Source organism: Candoia aspera, chromosome 3 (genome assembly GCF_035149785.1).
Source record: "Candoia aspera isolate rCanAsp1 chromosome 3, rCanAsp1.hap2, whole genome shotgun sequence".
Classification (NCBI taxonomy): Eukaryota; Metazoa; Chordata; class Lepidosauria; order Squamata; family Boidae; genus Candoia; species Candoia aspera.
Window position 1 is genome coordinate 140,628,292 of NC_086155.1, and position 26,347 is coordinate 140,654,638.

General features: G+C 40.0%; 1 protein-coding gene across 2 annotated transcripts in view; it reads right to left on the reverse strand.

The window, feature by feature from the left end:
• Positions 1-335: 335 nt before the first annotated feature.
• Positions 336-26,347, reverse strand: part of NEDD9 (neural precursor cell expressed, developmentally down-regulated 9) — a 68,909-nt gene continuing 42,897 nt past the window's right edge. Inside the window, exons 3-7 of one of the 2 annotated variants that reach the window (XM_063298892.1) lie at positions 9,378-9,479; positions 5,780-5,881; positions 3,057-4,250; positions 2,171-2,260; positions 336-1,350 (exon numbers count right to left, since the gene is read on the reverse strand). In XM_063298892.1, the coding sequence (XP_063154962.1) occupies positions 841-1,350; positions 2,171-2,260; positions 3,057-4,250; positions 5,780-5,881; positions 9,378-9,479 (1,998 nt within the window). In that variant the 3' untranslated portion in view covers positions 336-840. The remainder of the gene's footprint in view (positions 1,351-2,170; positions 2,261-3,056; positions 4,251-5,779; positions 5,882-9,377; positions 9,480-26,347) is intronic. The other variant, XM_063298893.1, reaches the window with a different exon arrangement.

Consider the following 26,347-nt stretch of genomic DNA (forward strand, 5'->3'; position numbering starts at 1 on the left):
TGTTGACATTTGACTGACTGTACTACACAAATGGGAAACGGGTATTATTTTAAAGATACCAGATCTGGACTGGTGAAAATTGGGATAATCATTAAATGGCAATAAAGACTTAGCACTTGATATGTCTTTGCTTTCATCCAGTGGTAACCTGGAATTCTGAGGCCCAAACTAGTAGCCCTTACTCTTGTGAAATGTGCAACCTATAATTTTCGAAATGGCAGTCTCCAGAATCTAAAGTAAAATTAAGGCAGTCATTCTGAATGTGTCCCTTTTGAAATGAAATATGTGGAAATAAACACGTTTTCACTTCCAAATAAATTTGCAGAGCATTAGTGTTAAGGGGGATATAGTTTATTTATTAACAATTATTCCAGGGAGGGTTTGTTGGCATCTTCCCTTTGGACTTAAAAACAATAATATTTACTTTAAGAGTTGCCATAGCCTTTACAACATTGTCTATATGACATAATTAAGCTAAAATAAAATATACATTATAGCCCCTCAAAGGGAAAAGCAGTATCCGGTTAATGGATATCGTAAAATCAAGGCCATATATACACCACAGAACTGATGATGTTTTTGTTAAGGTGCTTACATAATGAATTTTATGAAATGTCCCCACATATACATATATGCAGAATACCATTTGATATTTATAAATGTATATTGAAACTGAAAAATCGAGATTGCTGAAAATCTTCGTAATTTCTAATCCAGAAAATGAATTTAAAATATTCAGTATCAAACATCTACAGAAAACAAGTACATGATCAAGTTTAAATTTGTACATATTATAGAAGACACTTTCCAGTTCTTAAGCATGGGTCCATCCTGTGCACCTCAGTAAGATGCCATGTGAACCAAAGAACATTTAAACAACTGTGCATAGTGAGAAAGGTCTGTGACACGGTCCACCATATCTTGCAGAGATGCTGTGCTGGGATAATTCAAGGCAGCCACCTTGGTTGACATAACAATGCTTTTGAGCAATTCACATAGCTGGTTGCTGGAATTCATGATGCTGTTGCGCATTTCCTGAGTTGTCAACTGCCTAGTCAGGGTATCTCCAATGAAGACCAGTTTATGAGCACTTAAGATGACAAACTTGCTATGAGCTACAAAGATCCTTGGTGGCTGGGCAGCACTGATGCAGCTGAAGAAGGCATCAATGGCATTCAAGAGGGAATTAAAATGAATTTCACATTGTTCCGAATAAAACAAAAGAAGCTGCCTCTCTTGAGTGGCTACCAAGTTCTTTGTTGGGTGAAGGCCTTGAGGTGACTTCCACTTTGAGATGTCATTTTCTACTGGCTTTGTGATTTCTTGTTCCAACTGCTGGAACTGATTCAACTGAAAGGCAAATGGGAGAGTCAATACCATGTACTTCTATCAGAGCTTGACACCATTCCCTTTAATAGATGGCTGAGACGTGACAAGGTTGCAACCAAGGATCAGTGAGCTACAGTGAAGAACCCCAAGGTGGGAGGAAGTATAAAACATTTTTTAAATGCTGACTATTACGATCTTTAGGTTACAAGCCTGTAGACTGTCAATTGTGTAGAACACAGACTTAGGAATGTATCAATGATCAACAGTAATATAGTTTCATCATGATTATGATGACAAAAAACAAACATCCCAATGGGTAATCCTCAATCATCCAGGGTAGACTGGAGAAGCACAAACAGGCATGAAATGTTGGGTGGCTTTTGGGAAAAGAAGACAGAAAACTACTGCTGGTGAGGACTGAGAGAGTAAATTGATTATTTGAATTCCTTATAGCTTATAGTATTCTGGAGAAGAACGCTTGCATCAATGGAGGCTTTAAAAACACAGTTTTGCCCCACCCACAGACACATGCACATTTTTCTCAAACATGGTTGCTAGCAGGAGTGGGGAGAAGTCTTGGACTCCTCCTATTCCATGTATATTAATTCTGATCTGAAGCAGAGAAAATATAGCTAAGAATTAGAGCAGTATCGTATGTAATGTACTTATATTTTAATTTATCTCTTAGTGAGCAAATAGATACTTGGGACCGGCTGCTTTCTTTTAGGACAACATCTCTATGTAACCTCCTAGTTTAACAACTACCTCCCAGGGCTTGGGGGTACTTCTCTTTCTTTTTTGCCCTCCTGATAGTTCAGATGCTACCGGTAGGGATCTTTACCTGATGATGCTCCAGATGCATCTTGTTCTGCTTAATGATGTTTTCTTTCTCTAGCAACTCTTTCTGTTGCCTTTCAAACTCTTCCTTCCCCTGATCAGAGAAGATTTGAGATACAAAAAAGCCATGTCACACAAACCACATCTCTTGAGATTGCAGTTAACTAGTTTATTAAACAGCAGGTATTTTATTATGTTTACATTCGGGTTTTTAATTGCCAGTGAGGAAAAAGTAAATGAGAACAGTAAGATCTTACAGTCTGATACGATCTTAATAAAGGGAGTTGCACAACCACAGAAATGGCAGGGGAGGCAGTAAAGGGTTTTGTGCATTTTCATTTCCATTGACCAGTTAAGCAGGAGAGAGAGAATGGCTTGCTACTGCCAGGATATATCCCTGGAGCCCACAATCTGACTAGTGTATCTTGGTGGACAGTTTCTACTCTGTGCTGCAGAAGTAGGGAGTGTGGAGTTGGGAAGGACAGTAGTCACCATGGCAAGAAAATGAGATGGCAGATCCCATAACACAGATCCAATCAGGCCTGAAATATCCTGAAATGCCCAATATACAATACTAGAAAGACATTTTTATTCCTCACCCATCAATCATATTTGGGGCATTCAAGGAAATGAATTCATGACTGACATAAAGTACATGCGAAAAGCAACTGATTTGGGAAATTCACTTCTAAAGGGTGTGTCTATTACCACTTCAGGCATAGTCTGAAAGGACCGTTAGAACATGGATATTATCCACTCTCGCTACATGGATATTACATGTTCAGAGACCTAAGACAAAATAGCAAGGGAGGGCTGCTGACTTCAGGTCCTGCTTATAAACATCTCAGAAGCCTCTGGCTGACACATCCAGAAAGGTAGGTGGAACTCACCTGCAAGTGCACATAATCGTAATCATCCATCCAGCTCTTTTCTAAGCTATTATTGCTGTTGCATTGGTAAGGCTGGTCTTTAGAAAGGACTGGTGATAGAGAAGTGCAATGATCCTGGTTTTTATCTCCAGGATGCAATGTTAGGGCCTGAGGATTATCATACACATAATCGGCAGCAGGATTCATGTTCTCTGATGCACTTTTTATGTATGAGCTGCAAGGTCCTTGTTTGAAAAGCACCTCAGCATTGATACTGATGCTGGTGGTCAGCTGTTTGGCATCATCTGGGATTGTTCTTGCCACCATAACAAAACGATCCAGGTCATCACATTTGTTCTGAGGCTTATTAAGTGCTAGGACATTCAAGGACCAGCTACAATTACTGAGGTCATGGCTGGTCTGGGTCAAAATCTGATACGAATCTTCCAATCTCTGCAGCTCCCTCCTCATTTTATTGTACAGACTAAGTTCTGAGAGATAGGAAGCATTGGCAGTTGCCCCCTTCGCGAAATGTAGGTAGTCGACCAGCGACTGCTCCACTTTGTCAACAGCAGTATGTATCTTGTTGATATGTTTTTCCATGTTCTCATATGAACGCCAGTCAGGACTGATGAAGGCCATCAAACTGGAGACAGCATTCTCTACTGTGTTCTGATTCCAATAAAGTCTCTCTATGGCTGTGTCAGGATCCAATACTAGTCTTCTGTCCTGCGAGGGAGTAGCTGAAAAAGAAGATTCCTTTGATGTTGTGGAAGATGTGGACATGTTACTTCTGGTGCTCCCTGTACTCGAAAAAGACAATCTGTTCATCCCATCAGTCGCATCCTGCAGCCTTTTAGTGTCCTGTGTGACCTGTGGAGGAACGTCATATACTCCTTCTTTGCCATCAGGATTCAGACTTTCACCAAATGCTAGATGCTGTCCAGAGAAGGGAATTCCCCGAGGGGTGTCATAAATATCTGTCTGGGGAACTATCTGCTGTCCAACAAATTGACTTTGGTGGCTCACTGGAACATCATAGAGGCCTTGTTGGAGTGGTGTCAGCTCAGAAGAGGCAGCTGCCTTGGCCATGGGAGGAGGGACATCATATACACCTTCTGATCTTGTTTCATGCTTTATGCAAGCAGCCAAATCAGGCATTCCTTCCCTAGTATCCACATCATCTCTGCATGAGGAAGAGGGATTGGTACAGATCTGGAACATAACAGCCAAACTTAAGTTACTAGGCTAACAGTAATTTCTTAATGACACCATCCAATTTATAAAATGTATAAATGACTGCTATTTACATGGAAAACAAGCAAAGTTACTTTGTGGAAGTGGCTGAGTAAGGTCAAGTCCTGGAAAAATAATGTAGCTGTTTGAAAATGGCCAGAGAAAGTTAGTATTAGCACAGAAAGCAATTGTTCAGATGGTTTTCCAACAGCAAAGTTAACCTGTACATTATGAAATCTGAGCAGCTGAAAATGCTTTTTTTGAGCTGCAGTCTGTCAAGCTCAAACATAGCACAACTAACATCATACCTTGCACAGAGGATGCTTTGCACAAAACGACAACCTCACCCTACTACTCATATGTAACCTCATAGATACCAAGACACTGACTGTAATGCTCTGTACCAAAGACTATTACAACTTGACCCAGTTTACACATCATGCTAATGGTCACTGACTAAACCCATTCCACATGGCCCATAAATCATCAAAATTATTTGCATGTCACTGAGTGTCCTCACTTTTCTACACTTGAGCTGGCCAGAACTCCCTCCAGATTCTCAATGCCCTGTCCTTTTCCTTACTCTTTTCTTGCTCTGTGTGTGTGTGTGTGTGTGTGTGTGTGTGTGTGATAGATATAGATATAGATATATAAAGCTGTTCCCTAGCAACACAGCAAAATTACTTTTTTTCAGAGTAGCCTGGAAACAATGGAAGAATAGTGTCAGGACCCTCCAGCACCTTCACTCTAGGAGGAGAAATAAAACTGAGACAAAGATGTTCCTGCCAGTGGAAACCTTCTGCCCCACTACCAGAGCGGAAAAATAGCAAATCTATTTTCATTTTGTTTTTTTCCAGAGCAGCAAAGGAGCTGATCAACTTTCAGTGTTAATTGGCTTGGGGTGCAAAGACTGCAGCAGTCTTATAGTGTCTGGGGAGACAATTCAAAGCCTGCCCCTTTCCCTGACCGGAACCTGTGGAAGGGCCCTTGCCAAACCAGCTGGATTGACATAACACGCTAAACCAAATGAGCAATATTAAGGGTTCATATGATATATGAATCCAGTCAAAGTTATCACAGAAGTGAAGGCCACACAAACTGACTGCACAATGAATGTGCATCCTGATATTAACTTTACAGAGATTTGTGCTAATGGAGCCTCACAAAAGTCTGTATCTTGTTCATAGTTTTTGAACTCCTCTTAGATAAGCAGACAATCAGTCCATTGCATGTGTACAGATATTTTTAAAAACACTAATTACGAGAATGTCTTACATAAGGATAGTAATTATGCTCTGCAGTGTACCTTTATAACAGTTATAAAAAAACAAACAAAAAATAAACGAGCTATAAAGCTTGAGGGGAATGTTAAAAGGCCTGGAGTTCAAAGCACTCTCTGCTATTTCTCCTATCTTCTCTTCAATGCAAAATATACTTTTTGTTTAAACATGTCTTCAGTCCAGCATGAAATTACATGTTTGCTTTAAATGGAACATCAATATACTTACCCCTTTTGTGGGAGGAACATCATATATCCCTTGAGATTTCATATCACTCATTTGAGCTGCCTGTGGAGGACTTTTAACTGATCCAGGGGGTACATCATAGATCTAAGCAGAGAAACAATGCATTACACAAAAGAGAAAGATCGTCAGCCTTCATGAAATCAGTCCGAGCTCTCTGATTGATTCCTTGGCAAACGGCATGTCTCTGTACGGTAACTAAAGCCGCTGCAGCCAATAGCCATGAATGTCTGTCCAATGTCTCCTGACAACAAACAAAATTTGTTTATTGTCTTGCAACCACCCTATTCCCCTTCTATAAGCCTTTGAAAACACTTTGTTTAACAAGCCAAGTGGCTCATTTCAGGACCAGCCCTATGATTAAGCGCAATGAGCCAACTGCCTCATACAACAGAAGTTGGGAAGCAGAAGTGGGTGCTGATCATTCCTCTGGAATCCCCTGGGTGATCTCAGGAGGACAGTGCTGCATGTCTCACACTGGCCTCTTGAAAAGAGGTTGCTCCTCTCAGATGGTCTATGTCAGGGTTTCTCAACCAGGGTTCCATGGAACCCTAGGATTCTGCAAGAGGTCACTAGTGGTTCCCTGGGAGATCATGATTTATTTAAAAAATTATTTCAAATTCAGGCAACTTCACATTAAAGAGGTAAGTTTCATTCTTTATTTTTAGTTTAAGAACACTGTTAATGCATATACTGAGAGCCAGTTTGGTGTAGTGGTTAAGGCACTGGACTGGAAACGGGGAGACCATGAGTTCTAGTCCTGCCTTAGGCACAAAGCCAGCTGGGTGACCTTGGGCCAGTCACTCTCTCTTAGCCCTAGGAAGAAGGCAATGGCAAACCACTTCCGAAAAACCATGCCATGAAAACTGCAGGGACTTGTCCAGGCAGTCTCTGAGAATTGGACACAACTGAATGGATTAAAAAAAAATGCATATATACAGGTCTACACATGAAACAAATATAATAATTTTGTAACTTCTGGCCTATATTTGAGCCTGAATGTGCACGGTTTCCCCGAGGCCTGAAAAATATTTCAAGGGTTCCTCCAGGATCAAAGGTTGAGAAAGGCTCGTCTAAGAGTATTGGAGTTTCCCTAGGACTGAAGTCCAGTTCACTTCCGCACATGAAATGGAGGATGATGTTGGGGAATATCACTTTGTTCTTTACCCCAAGCAGTAAAATATCTTGGCAGTCCTCTTTTGCTGTCAGATTCTCTGCTTTGGATGTATTTAAAGAAACACACCAGAAGCAGATGAGTGAAAGTCCTCTTGATTATCAGTGGATTGACTGCCATCAAGACTGCGAAGTGCTTGGTTTTTTTCAGGGAAAAAAAGAACTGAACTAAGTTAACTAGTCATTTAAGGGTTGTTGCACAGCTCAGCAGGGAGTTGAGGCTAATCCTGGTTCTCTGATCACTTTGTTTTTATGATCAACTTGTTTAGATCCAAGGTGTGGGACAATGCAGTAGAGCAAGCACAAGACGCTGTATCGTGCCACACTGTGGACCTGTAACAAAAAGAGAGAGATTTACATCTAAAAAACATAATGAGTCCCCTTTTCGGGAGAGATGGGTGGTGACAGAAATTTGAAATATAAATAAATAAATAAATAATGTGCAAAATGGTTCTTAGCTACAGAAGATAAAAAGGCAGTCCTTTTCACCTATAAAACACTGTGAAAGACCTTTGGTAAGTCAGCTGCTTTTCAGTCCAAATCACTTGGCAGTGATGTCTTTTCAAGAAGAAACAACTATAAAGCTATAAAAAACTCAAAACTGTATTTGAACTCCATCTATGCACTCAGGCTCAGGATGATCCACCATATTAAAAAACGAAATATAACCAGACCTTGATCCTTCTGAAGCTTTAATGCTTGTGATTTACCACAGATAAGTGGCCCCTGCTGTCATCTTTACTGAAGTATGAACACCACTGCTGATGGCAACGATGCCTACTCCCCACGATTGATGCCTACTCCCCAACAATTCTCATGAGGTGCAATAATGCTCCTCTGTTGTGCTGAGAACAGCAAAAATATTCTTCACTACCTACTAGATTTGGAGCTAGAAGGACTTTATAGGGCCGAGGGGGAGTGGGGGGCTATTTTTGTGCTCCTGAAAGAAAAGCCCCCAAAATGCCAAGCGGAACCAGATTTCAAGTTTTGAGGACTTCAGAATTAACAAAGTCAGAAGCTATTGAATCCTTAACAAAAGAAAGATAGGTCTAGCCTCTTTGAGGCCTCCTTACCATGACCACAATTAGTAGGTATTTGCATATTATTCTTGTAAGATGGTTTTCCCCGCTGTTTTCAATCTCATTGGAACATGATTATATCAGTGAAGAAGACCCTAGATTTCACCAGGGCTTGCCCGAATCTCTGTGTAGTATGCAATCTGTATGCCACTACAACTCTTGTGTCTGTTTGTTTGTAATCTTCAATTGGGCGAAATGGTGCAACATAGGGCAACAGTGTTTCAACCAAGGTACCCCAAATGGGCTAACTGACAGAATGTGTTTACAGAATGAGTCCAAAATCCCATCCTGAAATTTGGCAAAGTTGTGGCTGCTTCAGCTGCCATGGTCAGCTGCAGTCACACGAGTCATTTCCAACGCTCTCTGACAGCTTCCCACAAGTCAATGGGGAAGCCAGCAGGAAGTCTAAACTTGATCATGATTGCTGACACTCCTTCCCAGCTTCCCACAAGGAAACTCAGTGGGGAAACTGGCAGGAAGTTGAAAGTCACTCCTGCTCCCACTGCTTTTTTGCCTGCCTGTGGTCATTCTGCTTCTCTGTTTAGGTAAGGAAATATCTCTGAAACAATGACCCAACAGGTCACAAGTTGTCTAGTCATGAATAAAATGAAACTCACATCTGGTTAACCCAGTAGACATTCAACACAGAGAAACTAAAAAACCAAGTAAGACTGGTTCACAGGTAACTACTTCCTATTACAGTAAACCCTCAGTTTAACAGATACTGGTATAGTGATTTTGGATGTAATGGACAAATGGTTGGTTTGCATTCAACCCATATTTAACAGACTAATAGCTGTCAAGTATCTGTTAAACTGAGTTTATCGATTAAATCAAGATTTTACTACAAATGACATTATGCAAGTGACAGAAATGGATGCAAACAACACAAAGGTGGATTTAACAGAAATTCCCTCCCCTCAAATGGTCTCTCACGTCAAGGTTTTACTGCAGAGAATTGATGTTCTACTAAGACTGGCTCTATTTATTATAAACGTTCATGGGGGAAAAGGTTTTGGAATCTAGAAAAAAATTCTATGCAAAGCAGAAAATTTATGGCCTTAACATGTTTTTCATGATCAGTTGAATTAGCTCTCTCTCTTAGAAAAGAGATGTGGATTTTCTGCTTTTCTGCTTCCCAACTTTCAGTGTATTTGTAAAATATTCTGGCCATCTAGAGAGTACAAAAGTCCATCTTGTCAAGATTAAAAACAAAACACATGTTTAATTTAGAATGAGAGAACCAGATCTGCACACAGGAAATAGATACAATGTCAAGACCTTGGTGGCAGCTTAATTTCAGTGCTGATGACATTTTTATTACTACATACCCCTTGAAGAGGACGAACTGGTGGGATATCATAGGTATCCTTCTGGTATTTGGTAGGGAACTCATAAACATAACCTTGTCCTGACCTGACAGGAGTTACCACCTAAGGGTTAAAAAAGAAGTACAGGAAAGCATAAATAGTGAGCATTTGTTTTACAGATGGATGCATTTTATCTGGCAGTTTTATTAGTGAGAAACTTAACCATCCTTATTATGGATAGAAAAATATATATACCCAACCTAGGATATATATTTTAGCTCATCTAAATCATTTGTGTCAAATTACATCACTCTGTTTACCTACCTTCTCTATTCAATCATTCTGTACACAAGAACGGAGTTTAGCTGGCAGACCAAATTCAGCGTAGCTGACACATTGACCTCATGGAGCCATGAAAAGGGAGGTTTCTGAGACAGGAGGTCAGGCCTAAAGTTAGAATCAGTCTCTGAGGAAGAGGAGCAAATTCCAGCGACTAGGAGTGCTTTAAGTACTAGATTAGCCTTTCCTAACTGAATACCTTCCAGAGTGTTGGGATTATAGTGCTACAATTTCCAACCAGTATTTTGGCCATGCTGACTATGAATTCTGGATTCGTACTCTCAGTGCAGCTGGAGAAAATAAAGTTGGGAAAGCTGCTTTAGGTGTTTAAAGTGTACATACAAGAAATAGTGTGTGAATAATAAAGACAGGCATTTGTTAGGAAATACACAGTATGTGGTGATGAAATCTAATAATAATAATCATAATATAGGTGTACTCATCAGATTGGTTACAGCATCTTAGGCCAGCTATGCCAAATAGAAATTTATGACAGATCTTATTCTAAACCATTAATTCAGCACTCCCTTTTCACAGGCCTTTTCACAAGATTCACATCCTAGGGAATCTTAGGACCAGCCCAAATTTGGGATGACAAATTGGACTGAAGCAGGAACATGGGAAAGAGGTCATTGATGTAATGATGTCTTGCCAGTACAAGTCTTCATAAAATTCATGCATGGTTACAGGAAATGGGGAAGAACCTTGTATTCCCCCCAATAGCAACTTTTGACTAGTTAGCCTGGTTATTCAGCAGGCTATGACTGGGTTGTGGCTATCTGTATTAGGCCTGTTGTGAGAACCAACTGGCTCCTTTTGGAGAGCTGCATGCTTATACTTCCAAGGAACTGTGGGCTATCACAAAATTAACAATTTCATGGATTTTTTTTCCTAAAGGGCACTGCAGTTATGGTGGGCCTGGGCTGGATCATAATGACTGGCTCTGCTAATTTTAATTCAAAGCTAGTGTGATCACACTTTGGATAGATTCCCTCTACACCTTCCTCCAACAACTGCAAATATCAGGTGAATGTTTGGCTTGGGTGTAGGAGTGGGCATGGGAAAAACAGTCTTTCAGCCTTGCAAGATTGATGTCAGCCTTCCCAGGTAGACCAGACAGGAAACGACCAGATGAGCCAATTCTACTTTATTGTAAGGCTACATTAACAGAATCTTGCAAGTCTGAAAGTACAAATCTCCTGCCATCTCCTTTATGGCCCAAGAAGTTAGGGAGGGTACCTCCTGAGCTTCTTGTTCCACCCACTATCCAGCTGCGGACTGTGCCCTCTCTTATCTGACTGTTCTCTAGGCAGCATCTCTTTGCCATCTCTCAAGGTCTTTCCCACATACCATTACAGTTTTAATGTCTTTTGACAAATCACCGTCATGGTTTCATAGTAATCTTGGGTAACAAATGAAGGCTTTAGATCAAATTTGCCAATGCAGGGCAACTTTTTAGTTCTGTGTACCTTTAAAAAATTATAAAGTAATCTATAAATAGTGTTTATGGAACAAACTGATACTTCATAAACAATAAACATTATTTACTGCAGAATGTTCTGAAGCCCATAGACAAAACTAATATATGCCTGAGCATTGATGGCTAAGAAATGAATTGCTTAGTTTACACAAGAAAGGCTTTGGGAGGAATTGCTTTGATTTCCTGAAATGGGTAGCAAAAAACAGTAGACGTAATATATGAGTTTGGTGAAAAGTTAAGTAGAATTTATTTGTAAACAAACCTATTTTAGCATGCAGTCACAATAGACTAATTCACACAAATCAAAAGTAGTTTATTCTGGTTTAGTTAACATACAAATCCATGCCAATAAAGCTTTTTGGCAGCTAATCATAACTGAATTGTGGTTTGCTGTTAGTTCACTAATTCTATCTTAACCATGGGTGGTTATATCTGAACTCAGAATCTGCATACAGTATTGACAGGAACTAGCCAAATAATTTTTAAACAAACATTGTTTGAATAGATCCTAGATAGAGTTTGGTGTGAAAACACAGAATGGTGGTTTTTTTCTGAATGATTAGATTAAAAACTTCTGGCTTCCCCCTTGAGATATGCAGAATGGCTTGGCTAACCAGTTTGCAGTAAATCTGGGTTTACACTGGAATGATTCAGGTTACAAGAAGATGCCTTTTATTGAGTTAAACTAATTATCCACCTAGCTCTTCAGTGTTTCTGGAAAAAGTCTTCACCATCACCAAATATCTAGTCTTTTTAATTGGCAATGTCAGGGATTAAACCCAGGACCTTCTGTGTGCAAAAGATACATTCAATTGACTGAAGTTTGGGCAATCCAAATCTGTTCAGTGTGTCTCCCAGTATCTGCCATGACCACATAACTAGGTGCAAAAGTGGATTTGAGAAATCTAAAGGAAAAGCATGCAATAAACCCAACAAGCAGGCAAGAAGGAAATCATCATTAGAAGTACCAACATGTCTTCTAGCCCCAATGCAAAACAAAATGTCTGCTCTTGGGGCAATCAGCAACCTGCAAAAGTAGATGCCCTCCTTTGTCATTACTTGATTCAGAAACAGAGATAGCAAGAACGCTGATTTTTCTGAGAAAGGAAGTTCCATTTCAGGTATCACATCAGACTTGAATACATTTTGGCACTTTAGACAATAGTTTCTACCCTGTTTATCAGCTGCTAGAAGCAAAGCACTTGGCTCAAAAGTTGCTAGATTTCTTCCCTGGCCTAAGTTCATACAGGCTCAACAAAACTAGAGTCCACATAAAAGTGACATGGGTGGCTATGTAATCTGAATGAATAAATAAACACATACATACATACATACATACATGTGTCAGATCCTTATTTTCCATTGAAATGCAGAAAACTAGCTTGCATTGAAATCTCATCTCAATGGCTGCACTTGAAGTGCATAGCTGCAATTACTTGATGGACACATCCTACTTAGTCAACCAACCACATAATGTGAATTTGTGTTTTCTGTATGTCTTTATAATTTTCAAATGTGTTATTATATACAAACACACAGGAAACACAAATGCCACAAGCTGTTTCAGTTTCTTTCACTCCCTTGAACACACAAGCAATTTTGAAGTCAGGTTGTTCTTGACAAATGCACAAAATAATATCTCTCAGTGACAAGCTGTCTGACCTACTAATTCTGACTATTAAGCATTCTCATTGCTCTGGAACTAAAGCTTTTTTTGTGTTAAAAAAGAGAACACATTTTAACTCTGATCTTACAGAGACCCTTTGTTTGCAACAATTTTTTACATAATCAACAAGTTCCCATGGTGTTACAAACTATCCTTTGGGAGACCAGATAATTTGAAACAAAAGCTTCAACACTGAGTAGCCTTACCTTTTAATCCTTTTGCAACAACTTTGCAACAACTTTGGTGTCCAGCTGCTTATACAAACCATGAAGATAAATTCTCAATCATTGCAATTTTGAAATCTGCTACTCTGAATTCCAGCTAAGGCACTTGTATCATACGCCATTTCTCAAACATATAATTGTGTATTAATATTTCCTTAGGAACAAGAAAATGAAAATGTACCCCACTGGCATGTAGGGATACTCTTTCTTGTATTTATGGACCCTTAAAGGCTTGCTGCTCACCCCAAGGATAGCCTCTAGGGGTTAGCCCAAACCTGTGTGAACATCTAATTCTTGCAAATACTATAGTCAAATCATCAATTGTGCAACAGGAAAGATTTCACTGTTTTCCCCCCACTCCCCTAGATTAGAAGGCACTTCTGGCCATGAGTCACCCAAGATTCACCCCACTTCATGATATAGTAATTATTGCCATAATTGGTCTTGTAATACCATGGGAAGGGGAACTGCATCCTTAATCCATTCTCTTGGATGGGTGGACACAAGCAATGCCCAACAGATTGACACAGCTTTAAAAACTACAATGCCTCTACTTCTATGCTGCCTGGCACATAACTGTTAAGATTCAGAAGCCACTGGCAATGTGGCAGAGTGACCTGCTGTCTTATTTTTAGAAACGTGTGAAAATTGTCAGCCTACTTGGAATTTTAAATATCTTTCAAAATCAAGCTTATTAGAACCCAAATTAAATTTGATAGATGCCCTCCAAATCCGTATTTTTTTAAATACAGGACTCATTAATACAAGGGCAAGTTTCCTCCCTTGAGGGCATAATGTTTGGAGTTTTTTGTTCCTTCATCCCTATTTTTGGGAGTTACCTTATTTTCTCACCAAACATTAGCATCTCTAATGACTTAACAATGACTGTCTTTTTGTCTTTTTTCATATAGTTTACAAAAGGGCACATCCAGAGAATCAGAGCTTTCTACCTCCCATGCCTTCATATTACAGTATAAAATGCACCTTCAAAGAATCCAGCTGTTTGGACTATATTGATGATTTACTCCTTGGCTTCCTTTTCTTGCAGTTGTTGCTGTGCAAACAGTAGGTCAGCTGAAGCAAGCAGGAGTAAGACCATCTGGAATTGTTTTCTTCTGAGCAGGCTAGAGAAGAAAAAACTCCCCTTTCTTGGGCAGGGGATGAGCCAATATGCAAACACTGTACCAGGAACTATCCTGAATTGGAAGTTCCCTGTCCACAGAAACAACTGGACCATATTCTACCATTAAGAGAGCCAGTTTGTGTAGTGGTTAAGGCATTGGGCTAGCAACCGGGAGACCATGAGTTCTAGTCCCACCTTAGTCACAAAACCAGCTGGGTGACATTGGGCCAGTCACTCTCTCTCAGCTGTAGGAACGAGGCAATGGCAAACCACTTCCAAAATCTTGCCAAGAAAGCTGCAGGGACTAGTTCACTGACTCGAAGGCACACTCACACATATATTCTACCATTGCAAGCCCCTGTCACAATGTGGTTTGATCCCAGGGGGTTCATCTCATACCAGAACTGGGATTTAACCTTCGTCTAATAACCCCAGATTAAAAGAGACTGACTTTTTACCCAATATTTATTAGGGGATGCATCCAAAGCTATAAGCCATGAGGAAGAAAATGCTTATATAACCAAACTGATTTTTTCAGCCTCCACCCTGCTCCACATATTCTTACGTCTTGCCTAGGAAGAGCAAGCACCCAACAGAACTTGTTTTATATTCTTTGCAAACACCTTACTGAGGGAAAAAAGCCCAGACATGGGGTGCCTCTAAGGATGACTGGGTTCAAAGTGCTCTGAAGTCCTTTACAGTGCAGCACCAGGACTAGGCAAAGCCTCACCAGAACTGAATCTGCGCACCTTGTCTGGTCATTTACAAGGGGTTTGCTGAGAATACTCACCCTGAGAGAACCGCATTGGGGGTAGGGGGAGGAATTAACCAACAGTTCTTCTCCATACTAAGTAATTAAACAACAGTTCTTCTCCCACTCTTTTGACCCTCTCCCTGAGGTAAGTATGGCCCCTGTTAGCCTTCTGGAAATGAAGCCCAGTGGTGATACCTACTACAGAAATGTACTGGAATTTTACACTCTTGTTTTATGATTCTGTTCCTCACTTTGCACTCCACGGTCCTTTGGGACAGGGGTGGGTTAAGAAAATAAGTAAATGAGGCTGCCAACCAAAAGATATGGAGCTACTCCATCATTCACAGATCCAGATTTGCTGCATTAAAAGAAAAGAGGGGATGTATTGGGAAAACATAGAAGGATTATCAATGAAGGGGAGGGAATGCTATCTGGGGCCCCTCCATCAGGTTTTGTGAATGAGGCAATATGACTACATAATCAAAACCTCATCTGATCTATTTAAAATTCTAATACCTTATGTGGTAACTGAAAAGATGATTAAAAAGAGGGGGCCCAGATCATACAGTCTGAATTCTTAGGGATTCAGGAAATGTGTATACCCTGAACTTCAGGCTGGGCCTAGCTTAGTCAGTTCTTAGGGGATACAGGGGATAAAATCTTTTGAGCTTCTAAAGTTGTTGTTGTCTTGCCTCGGTGCCTGGAGGCTGTGGGGGTCTGAATGGGAAACAACAAGCTTCAAGTCAACCCTGGCAAGACTGAGTGGCTTTGGGTTTTGGGGCCTTCTGGTTCTGGGACCTTATCATTTTTGGTACTGGATAGGGTTGGGCTGCCCCAAACAGACCCTGTGTGCAATCTGGGGGTCCTTCTGGACTCACGGCTCCTGTTCGAAGAGCAGGTGACAGTTGTGGCTAGGAGGCCCTTTGTGCAACTTCATGTTGTGTGCCAGTTGCATGTGTTCTTTGATCAGGAGGCTCTATTCTCAGCTACTCATGGCCTGGTCACCTCCCAATTGGACTGCTGTAACACATTCTACATGGGGATGCCCTTGAAGAGTATCCAGAAGCTTCAACTGGCGCAAAATTCAACGGTGCGGGCAGCTATGTGTGCTCCTAGAATGGCAAATGTTACACCACTTCGCTACAAACTGCATTAGCTGCCAGTCTGCTTCCAGGTTCAATTCAAGATGCTGGTTTTGACCTTTAAAGACCTACATGGCATGGCACCGGGTTATTTGAGGGACTGCCTCTCCAATTACATCTACCTGTCCCATCAGGTCTGGCAGGAGGGGCATTTTACAGGCCCCATCTCCTAAGGAATTTCATCTGACGGGACCCAGGAGATGGGCCTTTTCTGCCGTGGCACCCACCCTTTGGAACATCATCTCCCCACCTCAAAGCTGAGACTGGCCTTGACCCTATTGACCTTCTGGAAATCTCTTAAAATATGGTTTTGCCAGCAGCCCTGTGGATCCCAGGGAAATACGGACCGCACAAAATGGCTATATTGTATGTAAGATCTTGAATGCACTCCCCTGCATATTTGTTTATATGTTTTAATTGTTTTTAATGGTTATTTAACACTTTGTTTTAATCATTTTGTCTTACCGTATGCCACCCAGAGTCACATTTGTGAGATGGGTAGCTATATAACTCAGACAGACAGATCTGCTGGGAGATTCTCCTTCTATTCCTTCCAAGTCCATAAAGCAATTGTTTCTGTTTACTGCATTTCAGGCCCACTAAGTTCTCTAGCTCCTCTTTCTGTCCCTAAGTTTCTATAGCATTCTTCATCACTAATTGTCAAACAGACTTTTAAATAAAATGCAGTAAGCAGCAGTAACAGTGAATCAAGCGAAATAAAACAAAGGTAAAGGGATTTTGCAAGGACTTGGCAAAAAGCTTGGAAGAAACTGGGTTGGCTGGGCAAACTGTTGTGGATTCCTCCCATGCGTGTCCCTCTCTTGGGGGTCTGAAGAATGCAAGCATGAGAATGATCCATGTCAGTTACTCGACCTACGTTACTCTTTCCTACCAGATACTGCCAGGACAGTGTGGGCTCCAGCCCTGTGGATACAGCTTTGGAAAGATAGGAACAGGTCTTGAGACTGAGCTAGAATTTCAGTGCCCTGTCTGGACCTGGGCTGCAGCTGGGCACAGCTGTTATATGGAGGGGGCTGCCACACAGCCTTGCTTCTGGTAAATTGTCCCTCCCAGTGGGCTATGCATTAAAAAAAACAAATGATCCACAGATTCATTTTGTAACGTAGCATTTAAAATAATGAACTCCCAGAGGAAGGAAACAGAAGAAGAAAAACATATTCCCCCCCCCCCCAGTTCTCTCTTTGCCCTCCCTGCTTTTGCCTTTCTGGTATGCAGGAATCTGCTTCCTGAGAAACGCCAAGGAACCAAAGGTTTTCATTTTCCCCTTTCTCCTTCCGAATGCCTGTGGTCATCTGGTTCTTAAAAATTGTACATTTCAGACCAGATTTTTAGACTTGTTTATGCATTGACAAAACCAGATGGTGTACCCACAACTCCTTTTCCTTCTCTCATCTCTCTGACAATTGCCAAATGCCATGACAATTTCATCTGTGCAAAACAACTGACAGGGGTTCTTGGCTCTGCTGAGGTAAGTCGTGTACATGTGTCGGTCCTGCAGCATCCAGGAGTGGGTTAAAAAAAGAACAAAGCTGGATGTCTATCAGAGTTGTTCATCTTCCGAAACTGGTGACTAGGGCCTTTCTTGTGCCAGCTCTGTGTTCTTTTAGCAAGAGAGATGCTGACTGTGCATGTACTGTGTCAGGCATCCAACTCTGTGGTTCATTAAATCCCTTTTCCTTACCCAAGGAAAACTGAGGGAAATCCTTCCTCTTTGTTGCCTAATACAGAAGTATAGAAGAGCACTGGAGAAATGGCTTGCAAGATTGGACTAATGGTCCAGCTAGTCCAACATTCTTTCAACATAGCCAAGAATCCGTTTCATGGAATACTGTAGAGAAAGGTGCAATTTAAGCAGAGAACTGGACCCATTATTATTTCAGATATGTTCTTGGTTACATTTTTCCTTAATGGAATTCCAGTGGAATTATCATTGTGGAGTCAGACCAGCAGTGGCACAAATACAGAAGAGAAGAACAAATATATTACTTTTATGCTAAGATCCTGATACTGATTTACTGACATTCAATGTATGCATGTCATGGAAAATCACTGGTAATGAGAATGTGTAGCTAGAATAGCACCTTGAACCTGCTTTCAGCTTTAAAATAGGGCTGTGCAATGTTTCAGATTCAATTTGAAAGAACTTTAGAATGTATTGGTGGCTCATTAAAGCTGCTGTATCTTTTTAAAGGATCACTTTTGCAACAGCCATGCAATCCTGGAAGCAGATGCAACTGTTGCAGTGAATTGCAGACAGGTGCTGCATTTGCATTTTTGCATGTTCCAAAGCGCCTCTTCCAAAAGAGATCCAAAGAGATGCACAGCCCTACTTTAAAACAACAACAGCCAACTTAAGTTAAACAAGGGAAATGCAAAATTCATCAATCCAGGAACAGATCTTCTAGAGAACTCTGGAATGCTCTCATGTCATGAGAGGGGTTTCAGCATTTTCCAAAAGTAAATTGTCCAAACGCATTTAAAGAATTATGGGCCTAACATTCTGGACGAAATAGGACTGTTTGGGGCTGGACCACACCACGAACTCTTCAAGCCACTTACAGTTTGGAAGTTTTATTTTTGGAAATGGCTGAACCCCCACCTGCCTCCCATGGAACAGTATAATCCTGGGGGAAATGGGCAGCTCTGGATCATTTAATTTTGCAAACCCTAAATTAAACAAACACGTACACAAAGAACCATGGGGTTATTTTGCAAGTTAATTTAAAGCAACAAAATTATACTGCAGTTAAAAATAACCTCCAAGTGTTAATACTAAGCAGACGAATTCTGTGAATTGTTACAGCCAAGCTCAAAAGACTGACCAATAGAGCCCTGTAACTAGATTTCTCCATTTCCCCATAGTGCAGATTTGCTATAAAATTAGGGCACAGGTAAGCAACTTGTGGCCCCCGGGTCACAAGTGCTCCCTAAGTTCCTCCTTGTGTTTCCTCTGATTACTATTGGTGAAAGTCAGTGGCACAATTTCTCCCAACCATGAGGTAGAAAGCACACTAAAACTGCAATGCACAACTTACAAGATGTTTAACAGAGTTAAGAAAACAAAAAAAAAGCAAAAAAATCCCCACAAAATCCCCATAAAATTCTCCCCACCAACCAAGAAAAAAATAGCTCCACCCACTTTGCTTGAACTCCCCAAGTGCAGCCCAGCCCCCATCAGGTTATCCAGCCCTGGACTGAAGCCTTGCTGTGGCAGGGTTGCACTAAAACAGTGATAACAAAACAAAAGCTAGACCTAGAGACAATACAGTAATAATCCTTCACAGCTTTAACTGTTTCAGCTCTTCTGCTGATATTGTGGATAAGGGGCAGGAAAGGATAGAAAACAGCAAGCTTCTTCCCTGAGTTTATAATTGCGGTGAACTTTGAACTGGGTTTGAGTTCCCTTATTCTTTTAATCATTACAGAACACCACCTAAGTATGTGATAACTGTGCAGTGTTGTAAAAGTGGGCAAGTCAAAACAAGGTAGTGCATTTGGCAAGATCAGTTATTTATTTAGACCTCTTTCATGTGTCTCCCAAGAGCTTGAAGCAGCACCATGGCAACGTTCAACTGTATTCTCCTGCTGATGGATGGAATTATATTTAGTGGGTCAAAAGATTCCCCTTCCATTAGAAGTCTTCTTGCATTCCACAGAACTTGTCTAAAGAGTTGGGGAATCTGCAAAGAAAAATTGTGAGGGCTCACAGAGAACTGCGGAAGGCAGAAAAAATAACCGAAACATTAAATGGCATAACGGAAGTGTGCTTACACTGGAGGTAACCTATGTCCTTATCTCATTTTTCGTTTCTCAATCATGTAATAATACAGGAGTTTTGGTTGAGAGGGAGTGACTCACTCAAAAACCCCTCCAGCTGAACTTGAGAGATGAGCATAGGACATAGGATGGTTCTTATTATCTCTCTAAGCCCAACAATTCCGTATTACATTATAGTAAGCGTTATATTATAATGCTCACCATATATTGTTTGTTACACCTGTATTTTTAATAGTTATTTGGAGTTGTTTATTCAGAAGGAAATATTTTAAAAACCAATTGTGCTTCCCTGTATTCTTTTAACCCTTTTCAAGGTCAAGGAAATGATGATTTAACATGACTCAGCAAAGGTCACTTCTGCCCCTGCTTCTATGTTTTAAACAAGATTGGCATCAGATTGAAGGGTTTTGGATGAAGGCACTTTCTTTTATTTCCTCCTGCAGACCAAAGGTCATGTTAAATGGCAGTTTCTAAAAATAATACAGTCACAAAAAGAATATAATTAAAACAAATTGTTCTTAATAAAAGAATCCAATGTTCTCTCCAGTTTTCAGGAATGTTGTTAACACCAAAACATGCAGCAACTTAAGTTTTATTATAAAACCTAGATTAAGAATCCATTCAATGTTCACTGAAGTGGAACAATAGTCAAACTTCATGTCATTTGCATACAAAGAGATTATTTTGATCTTGCAAAATAAACTGATTTATAAACTGTCCATCCATGGTGATCCTGTTATCACTGTGGAGTACCCAATGTATCTGAGAATGCTCAGTTCTTTTTTTAAAAATCAGCAAGATCTTAAAAGCATACAATAAAGGTTACATATAGAATAATAGCAGCTAGAAAATCTTAGAGATAAGGTATTAGAGTGGACATTCCAGTTTATGTCACAATAAAATTATTAGCTATCCCTTAAAATGTCACTAACTACTTCATTGTTTTTACAAATCACAGCACTTTGGGATCCTCATATGTATAACATATACGATCCTTTACACTAACAATGAATTCATTGTCTCAGTGTGGATCATACATACTACAGACAAAATGGCTCACCTCATGCACAGAAGGCTGGTAATGGTTCTGTACTGTCCATTCTTTCTTACTGTAGCTTTCTAAGATTTCACAGAGAACTTATTTCAACCTTATCTCAGATGTTACGGATTGAACCTAGGATCTTTTGTATGCAAAATGTATGCTTTTTGTAAGCAATTTTGTCTGTAAAACACTACCACTAAATTACAGTTTGAAGTTGATTATTTCCTGTTATGAAACAACTTTCCCCAAACTGGTGCCTTTCAGATGGAGTTGCTTTTCCTCATTATCTGGGAATTCTGGGAGTTGTAGTCCCAATGTATTTGAAGGACATTAGTTCTGGCAAGAGTTCAGGACATTAGGGATTCACATGTTACAGTAAAAAATCACCACCAACCTCAAGCCAGAATAGCTGCAATAAGTGGAAGATCCCACTCCATATGCAATTCTCCTTCCTTGATCCCATTTTCAAACAGTTCCTAAACACTATAATCCCTAAGAGTCTAGTTTTTAAAATATTTTTATATTTTTTTAAAAAGTAGACTAAGACCCTACTTTTTATTAAGAGGGTAAAAGCAAAACACTGAGAAAGAATGAAAGAAGGAACATAGATGCCATCAAATTATGGATTTGGAAAAGGTTATTAAGAATACCAGGGACTGCAAGGAGAACCAATCAATCAATGCTGGACTAAATGGAGGCCAACTGCTCCCTTGAGGTGATGATTAGCAAGTAGACATTTATATATTTGGGCATGTGTTGTGCCCAACACATGATGATGGATTAGAAAAAGGCTTGAGGGAAATAGAAAATGAAGAAAAGAAATAAGGTTGATGGATAGGATTAAAGAGATTGTTGGACAGTCCTTATTCCTGGGACTGCAAGCATCTGTCCATGCGGTCACCAAGAATCAAACCCAACTTGACGGCACCTTATTCATCAAATCCAATTATACTTAATGAATTTCCAGGTAGCTTACCACAAGGTATGACCTTGTTTTCAGGATAGATGTTAATGTGGAAGGAAACCAGTGTTCTATCTTGTATCAGCAGCCAGAAATAAAGTTGACAAAAAGCAGCTGACTAAATAAATCACTTGCTTTTTTAAAAAAAAAAATAACTTTTCTCTTTAAATATACCTTGACTCTTACTTCAGAGATAACAAGAAATTGTCCTAATCAGTTCCTATCAGTCTTTAGACTGTACTACTGTATCAGTCACAAATTAAGGTTGATGTATTACATACTTGTGAATAAACAATACCTCTGTTAGTTTGCTTGTCTTTTTGCCATTTATGAATTAACATATACATAATATCATTGTATTAACTACAATTGTATTAACTTTTCCTCATTGCACTACAAATATAAATAAAATGTAAACTTGATGTGTAGTGAACTTAGAGGTTTAGATCCCTCCACTTTTTCATTGCTTGCAGTGGTGTGTAGGTAACTTGGGATACTAGATTTAATGGATGTAAAGAGGCCAAGTCTTCTAAGAATGCCTATTATTTACTCACTTCAAAATGTGATAAGCCCGTTCGACTATATTCAGAATGAATGGCTCATTCATTCATTCCTGCAATTTATACATCCCTCAAATCCAAAAAGTCTCTGAGTGGCTTACAATAATTCAAAATAATCAAACCCCAAACCCAAAGACAGTAAATTTCTTAGTCACTGACATACCAAGGAAAATAGTACTAATAGCAACAATTACTTCCTGCAAGGAGGGGAACCATCACACCATTGATTCCCAAAGGCTTTCTGGAACAGCCAGACCTTGGTGGCTCTCCTGAATGTCAACATTTCCTTGACCTCCAGTGCAGCACTATTCCAAAAGAGAGGGGCAGCTACAGATAAGGGACACCCTTGTGGTTCCTGATGATGGCAATCCCTCAAGGTTGGGGCTCAAAGGAAATCTTCCTTGCTAGATCTTATCCAGGTCCTGAGCCATGTTAGCCTCCGAAGGTGACAACCAGCAACTTGAGTCGCACCTGGAAGCCAAATGGCAATCACTGCAGCTTTTGCAGTAGTAGTGCTGGGTAAACTGGTAGGTGCCGTTAATTACTCATATCAATACTACTGATTGCTGAGGGAATGAGAACAAACCTACCAAGAGCATCTATAAGAAGCTCAGGTGTGTGTGTGTGTGTCTGGGAGGAAATGATGAGGTGGAGCTTGCATTGCAATATCACAACACACTTGTTGTCATTTTAAAGAAACCTCTGATTTTTACAAATGCCTCTGCAACCTACATGTTACTCTTTTCTTGGTTCTGCTAAAGCTCAAATCTAGAATTCATGTTTGTCAGGTCGATGCTTTGACCTATGTTAAATCTCCAGATCTCAGCTAACAAAGCTGTGTAAGACTGAGACTCTGGAAAGACAATGACAGACTGAGGTGACCATGCCCACCTAGATATTCCAATGGCTTAATGTGATGTAAGCCAGCTCCATATGAGCAGTAGCGTTGTGATGTTTAAATCAACTCATGCCCAAACCTCCACCTACTTAGACAGATATGATGGGTAATTTTAATTTTGACATTCCTTTTCAAATTCAATTGTTTTTCATCCCTAAAATTCCTCTTCCCATAACAATAAAAAAGTGCTTTTGTAGCAAAGGAAAATATCCTGAAGTTTTCGCTGTCCCCCTGAATAAGACAACCAGTCAATGAATACACCCAGTCCTCACTGGGCTCTTGTAGTGCTCTCCTCTTCCAGGCCTTGACATACTGCAAATGTGAATGTGGCTTAAACCGGTTTGGCTGTGAACAGATGGCCAAATTCACCTCAAGCCCCTCAGTCGGTTCATTCATATGACTTCATCTACTTACCAGTGGGTTTATAAGTGAACCCACAGTCAGGGCTGGTTCAAGACCCTTTGTTGCTGGGGGACATGGGCAATGAAGGGAGGAAATGGCATACCCCCATGCACCCAGTGAAGGTAGGCAGAACAAAAAGCCAGTTATTTTCACACACGATACAGAATATTCCTCTCTTCCTTACATCTGGCAGTCAACGACAACAATAAAGTAACAAATTAAGTAGTTCACTATTGTTATTACCACTGCTTATTCTTTTTAATCCCTATTTTATTTATTTATATATTAAAAATGTCTAACGTAATATATGAGCCAGTTTGATGTAGTGATTAAGGCACCTGGCTAGAAACCGGGAGACTGTGAGTTGGTCTCGCCTTAAGCATGAAGCCTGCTGGGTGACCCTGGACCAGTCATTCTCTCTCGGCCCTAGGAAGAAGGCAATGGCAAACCACTTCCAAACAACCATGCCAAGAAAACTGCAGGGACTGGTCCATGTAGATACCAAGTCAAGATTAATTCAAAGGCCATCTCGCTCTCTCTTTCTCTCTCTCTCTGCTCATACATATATCTGTATATATGAAATTTTACCCAATAATTTCAATAAAGGATGCCTATATTTCATAGTAATCATCCAAACTTAATCTATATCTGCAAGGAACTCATTCATAAGTTGCAAGTAACATCAGGTCTTCAATCCACTGAATAACTGGAGCCATAATTTTTTCATTCTAATGTTTAAGGACAAGTCTCTTAGCAATACAAAGGACATGAGAATCCAACTGAAGTATATTTTGAATTATTGTACAGTACATCACTGAGCATCTGTGTATTATTTAAATTTGGCTAAGTAAATTGGTTAAATATTTGCTGCCCTTTTACAGCACTCAGAAACTCACTTTGCAAGGCTCACAGCAAAAACCATCAGGCATCAGTTCTGACTCACAGTTAACAGTTTCACAACATGTAAAAAATACACTGAACTTATATATCATCTAGCCCTAAATAGAGTTTTTTCACCCTAATGGAAGGTAATTTCAAGTTACTAAGTTTTGCTTTAGTTTCACAATGTTTCCATGTACAATAAAATATACGTAGGTGGAGTGACAGTTTCCTGGAAGAATCAACTTAGCCACAGCCCACAAGAAAGATTTTTTATCACCTCCTTCCATAAAACTCCATGCAAAAGCCCAGGACTTCCACGTCTTTCTCACAGTGAGAAGGAGAAAAACATGTTGGCCATCTGTTAGGGTAACAGTTTACTGCCGGAGGTGCCAACACAGAGTTAATCATCTGAGCAAATGTTTGTGCCACTTGTCTGAGTGCACGTACCTAGTAATCATGTATACGTGTGTGTTTATGCATGTCTCTGCACATGGCTGCAAGGTAACTGCTTGATTGTGAAGACAAATAAAATTCTGTGGGGTTCTGCAAAGTTACATTATGGAAAGGATGTAGAAACTGAACCACACTGAGATAAAACAAAAATCCCTCTTCCATCCAGCCTTGTCATTAAATGTTCTCCAACAGCTGGCTGTGGCCAGCAGAATGTCTGCCTAGTTAGCAGCTGGACCCTACTCACAGTACATTCAGTATTGGTCATATATACTGTTAGATCTCAGTTAATTTTTTGAAATAAACTCTGTCTGAATTGTCCTTGAAGCCCTCAGGGGGTGCTGTTAACTAGAGTTCTGACAGAAGTAAGTGTATTTATTCATTTCATTTAGACCCTGCCTTTCCTTCAGGGTTATTTTCCACCACAGGAAACAGTCCTATGAGGAAGGTTGGGCTGCGAGAGAGTGATTGGGCCAAAGTCACCCAGTGAGCCTCCGGGGCTGAGGGTGGACTAGAACCTGGGTCTCTGAGGGGCAGTTCTGCACCTGATCCTGAATCCCACAGTCTGCTGAAGACTCTTCTATGGAAACAAGAATGTGCCTCTGTGGTTGATTAACTTTATTGGATTGCAGAGTTGGTTTTATTTCTTTTCTTCTTTCCTGCTGCTTTTTAATATGTTCATATTTATTGTTTTTGTTATGTTCATGTTTAGCAAGGTGCATTGAGTGGCTTTTTTGAGAGAGAGGAAAAGCACTGTATAATGTCTTCTAAAATAAGAAAATAAAATGGATTGTGTTGATTTCTAAAATAAATAAATAAAAATTAGGCTGTGCATTGAAATCAATGGGGCTTGCATCCAAGTGAATATATATATCACAGTATTATACACATTCAGAGACATATCTATGATCTACTTCATATTTAAATCACTACATGCATATGACAATTTAGCTGCAAGGGATAAAAGCCATTTGCCCTTCCTTATTTCTTTCAAATTGAATGCTACATAATCAAGATAAAAAGTAATTAATGCTTACTTTGCCAACTTTAGTGTGAAAATGAATGTATTCACTCACTCACAAAAGACATTCAAATTCTGGTCTCTAACTCAAAATAAACTTTCTACGGTCACATTAGTGAATCATTCCATATTCCTGACTGAACGAGTCTTCAATTAGTGGTTTTCTGAGAAAGCCTGAAAGCTAAAGAATAACCAGAGATGTAGATGCTAATGGCTGAGATGTATGACTCTACTCCATGAATATGTGGG